Raw genomic sequence first — 12,336 nt, 5'->3', positions numbered from 1 at the left:
TGCTGACCCATTTTGATGGAGGACTTCAAATGCTGAGATTAAGAAGTGGTTTTCCTTGCGCTGAATTTTGGTCTTATAAACTTTTAACTCCCCAATTACAAAGGTCTTTTGACTGGTGTCTATCTTATAGATTGTGTCCCTTTATCACTCACTTTTCTCATCATTGCCAAGTACTATTTCTAAAATACAGACTTGATTTTGTCCTTATGCTGAAAACCATTCAACTGACCCACTTGTGCACAAAATAGTGTTCAAGCTCTTTGGCATGGAAGGCCTTTCAAGATTTGACTCCTACCAACTCCTCCCCTTCATCTCCCTCCAGTTTTCCCTCCCATGTCATAATTTCTATTATTCTCACTATCATCATCACTTCCCCACCCAATAATCAGATCTTTATAATGGCTAACATTTCTATACAAACTACTATGTGTCCAACATTGTTCCTTAATGATTCACATATATTAACTCATTTAATCCCCTCAACCATGATGAAAAAGGGGAAGAAATAGGTGTTATTATTATCTTCACTTTACAGAAGAGGAAAGTGAAGCAGAGGGGTGCAAAATAACTTGTCCTATATCACCAAGCTGTCAAGTGGCAGAACCAGGATAAAACCTAGGCATTTTAACTTCAGAGTTCATGCTTTTACCCAGATGTTAGCAAACTATAGCCTACAGGCAAATCCCACCGTCCACTGGTCTTTATTGTATATAGTTCATGAGTTAAGAATGGTTTTTTACATTTTTAAATGGCTAGAAAAAATCAGAAGAAGAATATTCCTTGATGTACAAACAGTGTATGAAAATCAAATTCTAGTATCCAGAAATGTTTTATTGAAATGCAGCCATGCTTGTTCATTTATATATTATGGCTGTTTTCATCCTACAACAGTAAAGCTGAGCAGCTATGTAGAACTCATACATTAGTGGTGCCTTCATCTGCAGCTAGGGGTATTACATTTTTTAAGTTTATTTATTTATTTTGAGAAAGGCAGAGAGCGTGAGTGAGCAACGGAGAGGCAGAGAGAGAGGGAGAGAAAGAATCCCAAGCAATCTCCATTACAACACGGAGCCAGGTGTGGGACTCAATCTCATGAACCATGACATCATGACCTTTGCCAAAATCAAGAGTCAGACAACCAACTGAACCATCCAGGCGCCCCCTGTTTAGGGTGTTAAAAACCACAGTGATGCACAAGAAAAAAATATTTAACTACGTGAGGTGATGGATGGTAACTGAACTTACTTTGGTAATTATTTTGCAAAGATACATATGCAAAGTCATTATGTTGTACATCTGAAACTTCTATAATATTATGTGCCAATTCTATCTCAATGAAAATGAAAAAAAAAGTTTTCAGGAATCAGGGCAGGTGAACATAGGAGAGAAATGGTTACAATTTAATTAGTCCGTCTTGTTGTAGCTCTTGTCAAATTATAAGAGTGTGAACATGGCGTGGTCTGCTGCCAAGAGTAAATGACTCTTGCAAAAAGTAAGTATTAATAAGTTAAAAATTATACAGTGATGCAGTTATTACTTGACAGCATTTTGAGTGCCACAGGTGTCTCTATACTTCAATACTTTATTTACTTATATTATTACCAGTGCAAGCCCACGATGTCAAAATGAGAAAAGGAACTAAACTTCAAATGTCACATTTTAAAGTACAGTAGAGTGTTACTGGCTACTTATTCAAAGAATACAAAAATGCTAATTCAAAGGGATACATGCACCCCTCCCTGTGTATAGCTGCATTATTTACAATAGCCAAACTATGGAAGCAGCGTGAGTGTTGACTCATAGATGAATGGATAAAGAAGATGTGGTACATATATACAATGGGATATTACTCAGCCATAAAAAATAATGAAATCTGGCCATTTGCAATGACATGACAGAGCTAGAGAGAATAATGGTAAGTGAAATAAGTCAGTCAGAAAGACAAATACCATATGATTTCACTCATATGTGGAGTTTAAGAAGCAAGCCAATAAAAAATAGCAAAGGGGAAATGGGAGAGAGAGAGAGACAAACTAAGAAACAGACTTTTAGTTATAGAGAACACATTGATGATGAACAGAGGAAGGGAGTTAGGAGGATGGGTAAAATAGGTGATGGGGATTAGGAAGTGCACTTTTTATGATGAGCACTGGGTGATGTATGGAATTGTTGAATATTGTACACCTGAAACCAATATAACACTATATGTTAACTAACTGGAATTAAAACAAAAACTTTAAAAAAGCATGGTGGGATCAGATTATTCTGTTATCAAATTGGATGATAAATCATTGTGTTTATTATGTAATGATACTCTATGTTAAAGAATACAGTATACGTAGACATCTCTAGATGAAATACTTATTGAAATTATTACCCACTGACAGAAAGAATCTCTAGATTAAATATTTATTGAAATTATTTACAACTCACAGAAAGTAACAGACAAATCTGAAAACTGTAAATGGAGTATCGAAAGTAGAATTTCTTCATAAAAATATAAAATGACAATGAGGCTGAAAGTAATTTAAGTTTCCAAGGGCTTATTTGTTAGCCAAACAAGGAAAACCTTTGCTGATGATGAGTTGGTAATATTGAGTGTCATGTAATATTACCTGGGAGAAATAGCCTGAGGAATGAATTGAGTAAGGCCCGTGGGGTTATAAAGGAATATGCATGGAGAGTACTGTTCCACTTCCTCTATCCACATGAAACACCAACTAACTTAAGAGCCAGTACTGCCTCAGAAGCATACAAAATGAAATGAATAAATTATATAAACCGGGATTATAGGCTTTTTTCCAATGGAATGAAGTTAGACTTGTCCAAAACAAGATAAAGTGCCAAGATGACTTTGTGTCTCCCAAGTTCATACTACAAGCAGTTTCATATTGTCTCCCATGTTTGTCACATTGGCACACATTAACAAAGTCAATACCAGGAATAGGTTAGTCATAGAAGTGTCAAAGTGCCGCTGTACCAATAAGAAAAATAACGTAAACCTACAATGAACAGAGGAGTTTCCAGGTGGTAGAAACAGGGCCAACCTACTTCTCTGCTCTTTTCCCTCTTCTGAGCTTCCCAATAGTCATTTCAGCAGCTGGGTTTCATCCCACCAGAGATGGCAAGGGAGGCAGAGGAATCCCAAATATGAACCTGATTGCTCCACATTGAGTACACTTTACTCTCATTTCTTAATGTCTATGGGATGCAAATTCTAAGGCCGAAAGCCTTGCGGAAAGTCCGGCCAAGGGCATTCTTCACCTCATTATTTCTCAGGCTATAGATGATGGGGTTCAACATGGGAGTCACAACAGTGTAGGACAATGACAGCAGCTTTTTGCTCTCAGGCGAATTATTGGATTTAGGCCGGAAGTAGGTGAGGCTTAATGACACATAGAAAAGGGAGACAACAAGGAGGTGGGAGGAGCAGGTAGAGAAGGCTTTATGCTTCCCTTTAGCTGATGGAATCTTAAGGATGGCAGCAGCAATGCGAAGGTAGGAACACAGGATCAGCAAGCAGGGTATCATGACGACCAGCACAGTGCCAACAATCGCGTAGACCTCAAACATTGCTGTGTCTGCACACACCAGTCTCAGCACAGGTGGGCTGTCACAGAAGAAGTGGTTCACCTTGTTGGTGCCACAGAATGGAAAGCTGAAGAGCCAAGTGGTCTGCACAGTAGCTATGGGAAAGCCTGGAAACCAGGAGGCAACAGCCAATTTGGCACGTGTCCTCTGGTTCATGATGACTGGGTAGTGCAAGGGATTGCAGATGGCTACATAGCGGTCATATGCCATGGTGGCCAGGAGGACGCATTCAGCAACTCCAAAGAAGAAGAAGAAATACATCTGCATGGCACAGCCAAGGAAGGAGATGGTTGTGTCCCGGGCAAGCAGGGTCCCCAGCATCTTGGGCACGATGACTAGGTTGAAGCCAATCTCCAAGAAGGACAAGTTCCTGAGGAAGAAGTACATGGGGCTGTGCAGCATGGGGTCAGCCAAGGTAACAAGAATGATGAGGCTGTTTCCCAATAGCGTGACCAGGTAGATGATTAGAAATGTCAGGAAGAGTAGTGACTGTATTTCAGTAGGTAGGGAAGAGAAGCTCATGAGGATAAACTCCCCAACTCTTGTCCGGTTTCCTTCAGCCATCAATACAGAAAAGAATCTCCAGCTTCAGTCATGAAGAGAGATTCTTGATTGGAGGAATCAGAATCTTGGTTTATCAGACTCCTTTTTAGTGTCAGGAAAAGAGGCTGGGTCGGGATCTCAGTTGGAAAAGGAAGGGCCTTGAGCTGTCTAAGAATAAGACACAAGGAAGAATGGCCAGAGCTTAAGTTCTGAGATGGGCCTGGGCCAGCTTCTGGAAGAGTTGATATTTCCTCATTTGTACATTAACATGTACAGAATGGTCATACCAAATCAGAACCATAAGTCCCTGAAGGAGCCATCAAGGGGCACATTTTGGAAGAAATTATATTCCTGAAAACACCTCAACTTTTGAGATACAAGCCCAAAGTTCATGATTTCATTAAAAACACATACATGTGAATTTATAAAAACTTTAGAAATATATTTAAAATGCAGAATTTATATATTCAATGCAGAATACTGCATCTAATAAGTTTTCTACTCTTCATGAATCTTTCTTGCTGGCTGTAATTTGGGAGGTGAGTGAGGAGCATGTATTGAGGACAATTAACACATGCCTGTGTTTTGTCCTTTTATATATGCATTTTATAGGGGAGGCAACTTATCCCAGAGAAGTTAAGGAATAGCAGTGAAAGTGGAGGTCTCGAATCCAAACCACATCTGTTGAATTCCAGAGTTCTCAGACTTCCACTGGACTGTGATTCATTGGACTATTCTACCTTGATCTGAGGACTAACTCATTAATGCTTACGAAAATAAAATGGGAATTTCTGCAAAATCACATTTTGTATGATTTCTTTCTAATTTTCAACTTATCATATTCCCTTCTTTCCTCATTATTTTGGTAATCTAGAACATTGAATTCTAATGGAGGAATTATGAGATGAAGTTGGAAACTAAGTAATAAAGGAATTGGATGTGGTTAGGAAACTATTATACAAAAAATACAAGCTTAAAAACAGAAATAAAAACATTATTAAGAGCACTAGAAACCAGAATTGAAACAAAGTAAAAGAGAAACAAGCTTGTGGTCCTTGTTTTGGATATGTTACATCAATAGACTTTTATTGTATGCTAAGGAATTTGGACCTTATTCTATAGATAAAGAGAGCCGCCTGAATACATGAAGCATGGGAGTGACATTGTTATATATGCCACATACAACACATAGAAACATCACTCTGACATTGAAAATGAATGGTATAAGGTGAATTAGGGGAGGGATGAAATCTGTGTACCTGGGATCAAGAAAATCAGGTGGTATACTCATCCTCCGATTTCATACACAATCCATTTTTAAGCAATAGACAAACCACTGAAGCTCAATATTAGTCAGGTAATGGTGAGTAATTTGAATTTGAAGGTTGTATTTAAAACTCCAAAACATCCATGAAGGAAGAGAAAGTCATTCTTGCCAAAGAATAATGATCAGACTGATCTAAGATTTCTCTGAAGCACTAAAAATTAAATGAAGCAATGTCTACAGTTTTGAGATCAACTTCAGAAAAACCAAATACAAGTTTCAAAAATTAATAATAATAAAAGGATCATTGATGCCACAAACAAAGAATCTTAATTAGAGACTCCTACTGTCATTCAGTACAACCCAGCCCTGTGCTTTTCAGAGTAAGTAGAGAAAGTCATGAGAGGTATGAAGACACAATTCAAATTAGTGGAATAAATCCGAGACATGAGAACAGTGGTTCCCTTTCTCAAGAAAGAGTCTGAACGAAACTAAAGACACGTTGATTGTTTTCATTATGTACTCTCAACAAAGCCCCATAAGATATTGAATACTGAATAAGCAGTCACTAAAAATAACAGCCTTAGGTCAGAAAAGACCATGGTGGTTGGGGCAGAGTGGGGATGAGAATGGCAGACCATGATTATCAAATTAAAAGGTTGTGGAGTGGAGTGCTAGAAACTTAAGAAAACTGAAGTGATGAATTAGAATATAAGTTTGAGAAATCATGCCCACATCACTGAGAAAAATTTTGAAACTATGAAAATAATGAGAGTAATAATAAAGGAAAATACAGGAAATACAATCAACTTGCTAGGCATTTCAGAATGACATGACAAAAAGGAAAGAGAGACAATACTCAGAGAAGTACCAGGGGAAGAATAAATATCTCTGAGCTAAAGGAAGGCATGACTTTGAACTGAAAGAACCCCTAAGCACAAAACAAAATAAATTTTAAAAGATTTACACAAACATTTCTTTATATTAGTGAAAGTTTTCTTTTTTTTTTTAATTTGAAGATAGGGGAAAATTCTGTTAAGTAACTGACTAGAAAATGATAAAAATAAAGCAAAATGAATTTTAAAGACCCCTATAAATCACAACCAAACAGAAACGTTAGCACAACTGCAAAGGAAAAAAATAAATCAGAGAACTCTTTCTAGGAAGAGAGGGGAGATATATTTTTCCTTATTCTTTCCACTAAGTGTCACTAAAACCCCTAGACGTTATATGTGAAAGAAACAAAAGAAGATTCTGAAAGATGGAGAGAAGTTGGACCAGCTAGATATCTCAGAACCCAAGGAAGGTCATGGTAGTTAAGTTCCCCAGGATTTCATTTTTCCTCTATAACCCAAACTACTTTCTCAATACAATCTGGATATCTATGTAAAAATAATAGACAACACTACACTTACAAGTAAAACATTAGAGCAGAGATTCTTAAATTTGGAGGATGATGCAACCTTTAGAGATTCTGACAAAAACTATGGAATCTCTGTCCTTCAAAAAATATATAATATTGAATGTATTTTGGAGGAAGCCTCAGATCTCCCGAAGTCCTTCTGAAGAGTCCCAGCTTGGTTTCACAATAAGTTTTGGAATTTGGCCAATGCAATAAGACTAGGAAAATAAATAAGAAATAAATATTGGAAAGAAAAAGATAACATTATTATAGAGGAAGATGAAAAACTGTCAATAGTAAAAATTCAATTGGTTGACTAGTCATAGTAGTAACATATCAAATAAGTGGTTTTCCAGTATTCATGAAAACAAATGCTAACTAAAAGAAAGTTTCAGTGTATCATTAACACTCAAAGTACATTAGAATAAGCATTTTAAAAATAGACATGCTCTTATGGAATGTAATGAACTGATATAATTGGAAAAATGTCTTGGACAAATTGAATGCCATATTGTCTTTATGAAGAAACTAGTAGTATTATAAAGATGTCAATCACCAACAAATTAATAGTAAATTTAATGTGGTTCCAAAAACATTAAGTAGAGCAAGAATATATATACCATTAGATATTAAAACACATGTTAATACTATCTCACAATATTTTGTTGTATTCTCTCACAATTTTAAAATACTTTAATATGTTTACTTGTGCATGCTTCGAAGAATTGTACGTTAGGCAAATAATTGAAACAAAATGAATCCTAGGAGCAGTGCATATATAAAAGGAATTCAGTAAACAGCTCTGGGGCAACTTGAGGGGAAAATAAATGTTGCATTCTCACCTTAAACAATACAACAAAATACATCCAGTATGGATGATTTAAATGTAAATACAAAGCCATAGTTGAATTTGAAAAAAAATGTATGTTAATATTTACTTTAGCTTTCTGAAGGTCTTTCTCAGCATAAACTCTAAAACAGAACCTAAAAAAGGTAAGATCCACTCATTTGAAAATATAAAATTAAATGTTTGAACATTAAAAGCCTAACTGAGAAATTAAAGACAAATACCAAATGAAGACAATATCTAGAAGATAAATTTCAAGAGATTGTTGCAGATTATCTAAGAGAAAATTAAGTAAAGTTATAGTCATTCAATTCACATCACCAGAAATCAAATGCCAAAAAACCCGTAAAGAGGGCTCAAAGTCATCAGAAATCAAATACAATTAAAAAAGAAGAGATTATTTTTCTTAAATATTTAACATATTATATATTTATTTTGGGTAAAAGTGAAAGAATATAGACATTTGAACACTGTAGGTCCAGATGATAAGCGGATTTCACTGTATGTTTATAGTCTCTTTGAACTGGCGATTCCATGTCTACAATGTTAGATTAAGATTATGTGCAAATTTTACCTATCAGAATGCTCCTCTCAGTTTTATTTACAATAGAGTACTTAAAACAAAGAAACAGTAAAGAGTATTCTAGATATATAAAAATAGATCAGTGAAATAAATTGTATTACATCTATACTACAGAATGCTATGAAGTAATTTAAAGTGTGTTATAAGAATATCAAATGGCATGTGAAAATAATCAATATGTTTTGCTAAGTTGATAAATTAGGCTACAAAATAGCATACTCAATGTAAGACATTTATTTCAAAATGTGTATATATATATATATACACACACACATACATACATACAAATATACATGCATATATATCCATATAGCAACCTTCAGTTCTATTCCTTTGTTAATATGTTAGTGGTGCAATTACAAGCGCTTTAAATTTCTTCTTTGTATTTTATATTTTTTATCCTATCTACAGTGAAATATATTGGTTTTTATTTAAGAACACTTGACTATAATAAAGAATAAAATACATACAACACAAAACAACCCATACAAAAAGGGAAAGATGAAAAATAGGAAAATATTTGCAATAACAGCAACAAATAATAAAAAGCATTTGTCTAATTGATAAATAATTAGGCATATAAGTAAATTTTTGAAAGACATGATCTCCCCAAAAGAGAAATAGAAGACACAAAAATTTATTTCACCGAAAAGTGCCAATGGCCCGTAAGCATATGAAAATTGCTCTATTTTGCTAGTAATAAAATTAAAATTAACATATAAATTAAATTTCATCATCTTTGAAATATTTAAAAACATGATATTCAGTGCTAGTCAGGGGTGGTGTGGTAAGCCATATCTTATTTTGTTTAGGGCTTTATAATTAGTATAATCTCTTTAAAACTCAATTTGGCATACTTGTGTGAGGATCCTTTACTGCTCATACACTTTGATGCAAGAACTCCTCTGGGAGGAGAGATGGAGGCAATGATTCTACATGTAAGTTTGTGCAGGGCCAACGATCATGAAAAAAGAAGATGCTAACACTGCACACATATGATAAATTTCTAATTTTGGAAGTATATTCTTGTAGAAAGGTTGAAAGGGTACATGCAAAATTAAAAACTGGTCTACTTCAAGTGGTAAAAAGTGGGGATTTATTTTATTTTTATTTTCCTGGATTTCTAAATCTTCTACAGTGAGCTAGCTACATTTGCTATATAATAGCAATAAACATATTACAAGTGAAAGTGTCGATAATCATACTCATGATGAAGCTGGAAATACCGACTGAATATATAAGAGATTTATGCTTTGTGCTTTATATTCATTCTCTCATTTTCTTCTTACAGCTATGATTTAAAGGCCATCATTATCGTTCTTATTTATTTATTTATTTATTTATTTATTTATGTATCTCTTACTTATTGTCAATTTGGCTAACATACAGTGTGTAAAATGTGCTCTTGGTTTTTGGGGTAGGTTCCCGTGGTTCACCGCTTACACACAACACCCAGTGCTCATCCCTACAAATGCCCTTTTCAATGCCCATCACCCATTGTCCCCTCTCTCCCACTCCTCCAGCCACCCTCAGTTTATTCTCTGTATTTAAGAGTCTCTTATGGTTTGCCTCGCTCCCTCTCTGTTTGTAACTATTTTCTCCCCTTCCCTTCCCCCCATGAGCTTCTGTTAAATTTCTCAAGATCCACATATGAGTGAAAACATGATACTAGTCATCTTCTCTCTTTCCTATATCTTTAAAAATATTTCAGTTATCCAGATATTATAATTACCTATTTGCATCTGGATCTGTAAACTCCTTCAGAAAATTAACTGCCTCGGTCATCATTACAGGAGGAAGCCCAGGGATTAGCCAGATATGTGATTTGAGATGACTGGATGAATGAAAATACGAATTTGACAAAGTTTATTCTCTCTGGAGTTTCCATTCATCATTGAAATTCCTACTTTTCTCAGTGACTGCCCTCCCTTTAGTCAGAACTCCACTTTCACTGGAAGCTCCATTTCAGGACAAAGTATAATGTTTTGTGCTGGTGAGGAGGATTGGGAAGGAAGAGGGAGAAGAGATGAAAGGGCCCACCGGGTTCCCACAGAACTTCTGGAAACTACCAGGGAAGAAGAGATGGCGCCCTGGCCTAAGACTGAGAGACATCACACAATCTGGTGGTCACGGCTGGCCCACAGGCTCCTTCCAAGTCCCTCCAGAACTTCTGCAGGATCATCCTTCTGCTAATCATTAGCCTGACTACCCCAGGAGTAGGAGCCCACTCTTCAAGGCCTTTTGCACCCATAAAATTGCCCTAAAGAAGTAGCATGCTCTGATGTGCTCTGCCTCATGAATGTCCCACTGAGGCAAGTCTTCCCCAAGTAATCAGAGGAAAGTCAAACTTGGAGGACGTTTATGTCCTGTGGAGGCTGCAAGGCTGGGTCAGAAAGCTTTAGAGGATAGAACTGGGAAAAAAACTAGTAATCTCAATCTTTTTGTGGTCTCATATCTCACTTATGACATAGAAAGAGAGGAACTTATGAGATCTTCCCAGTGTGGACACAAGAATAAAATGAGGTGTCCCTCCAAATCCTGCCAAACCTGGTCCAGTTGAGCACCTGAACTTGGAGAAGAGTCCCGGGCTAATCTGACCATTGGTAGAAGCCTTACCTGTGCCTAATAGGGATATCTGCCTTGTTCAGCTCTGCCTGACACCCATGCTTGCTTCATGCCTGCCCTCGAGTATTGGAAAAACTCTGGCTCTGTTGTCAGAAGAGCCAAAAGAGGCACCAGGGAAGTCTTACTTTCTATTCTGGATGAGCCATTACTGTCTGGACTCAAAGCCAGGTCCCTGCTGCCTTCAGGCATGAGTGAGCATATCTGTGAGCAAACATGGGTTGGCCATGCACTCAGTCCTGACAGGAGAATTATTCCCAGCTATGTCTCTTTTATACTCAGGACCAGGTGAAGGGCTGGCACTTGCATATTCCCCCCAGGAATTATTGGGCTCACCTTAGCTGCTCTTTCTACCCTCCCACAAGGGTGCCTGACCTTTCTTAAATCTATTGTCCTTTGAGACCATGATGAATTTCAGATGCCTACAGGAAAAATTTCAAGAAAACAAAACAAAACAAAACAAAACAAACACACAAAAGCATCCTGGCTAGGGGACATAGGATTTTGTAGAATAAAGCACTAAATTTGAAGTCAGAGTAACTTAAATTTAATCCTAGCACTAGATCTCTCCAGTTTGTTATACTCAGCAATTTTTATTTTTAAAGATTTTATTTTTATCCAATCTTTACACCCAACTGTGAGGCTCAAACCCACAACTCCAAGATCAAGAGTTGAGGCTCCACCAACTGAGCCAGCCAGACTGCCGGTGTTTTGCAATTTTTTAAAGTATCAATGTAAAAAACATCATACACATATCGTACAACTGCATATATTTTATAGAAGAAAATCTCAACGGGTACCTGGATGGCTCAGTCGGTTAAGCGTCCTATTTCGGCTCCGGTCATAATCTCACCATTCCCAAGTTCCCAAGTTTGAGTCCCGCATCAGGCTCTGTGCTGATAACTCAGAGCCTGCAGCCTGTTTCAGATTGTGTGTGTGTCTCTCTCTCTCTCTCTCTCTCTCTCTCTCTCTCTCTCTGCCCTTCTCCCACTCACGCTCTGTCTGTCTCTCTCTTTCTCTCTCTCTCTCAAAAATAAACACTAAAAGAATAAAAAAAAGAAAATCTCAAATATGTAAATAAAATTTATTATTAGAAATTTTCTGTAAAGATATATAGAAAATTGATGAGTTACCTGTGGGCAGGGAAATAGGGTACCAGCGGTCAGTATTGAGACAGATATCTACTTTTGATTGTATATAATTTTATATTGGTTGAATTTTTGACTTAAAACATTTTTAATTTTGAAATAATTTTAGATTTATAAAAGAGTTGCCAAGATAGTAAGAATTCCTTTTTACACTCCATGCAGGTTTCCCTAGTTTTAACATCTTACATGACCCTGGTTCATTGCCCAGAACTTAAAAAATTAACATTGCTACAATACTATTAAGTAGACTACAGGCCTTATTTGAATTTGATCAGTTTTCCCACAAATGTTTCTCTTCTTTACCAGGATTCATTCCATGCAACTGAATTGCATTTA

The 12,336-nt window shown here is 36.4% G+C and overlaps 1 protein-coding gene across 1 annotated transcript; it reads right to left on the bottom strand.

The window, feature by feature from the left end:
* Positions 1 to 3,201: 3,201 nt before the first annotated feature.
* On the bottom strand, positions 3,202 to 4,270 carry LOC122482661 (olfactory receptor 10A2). Its single transcript, XM_043578976.1, has one exon. It carries the CDS (start codon positions 4,153 to 4,155, stop codon positions 3,202 to 3,204), a length of 954 nt encoding a protein of 317 aa, XP_043434911.1. The 5' UTR covers positions 4,156 to 4,270.
* Between the last annotated feature and the right edge of the window lie 8,066 nt (positions 4,271 to 12,336).

The sequence above is a fragment of the Prionailurus bengalensis genome, chromosome D1 (assembly GCF_016509475.1).
Source record: "Prionailurus bengalensis isolate Pbe53 chromosome D1, Fcat_Pben_1.1_paternal_pri, whole genome shotgun sequence".
NCBI lineage: Eukaryota > Metazoa > Chordata > Mammalia > Carnivora > Felidae > Prionailurus > Prionailurus bengalensis.
This window is presented reverse-complemented; position numbering and strand designations above follow the sequence as displayed.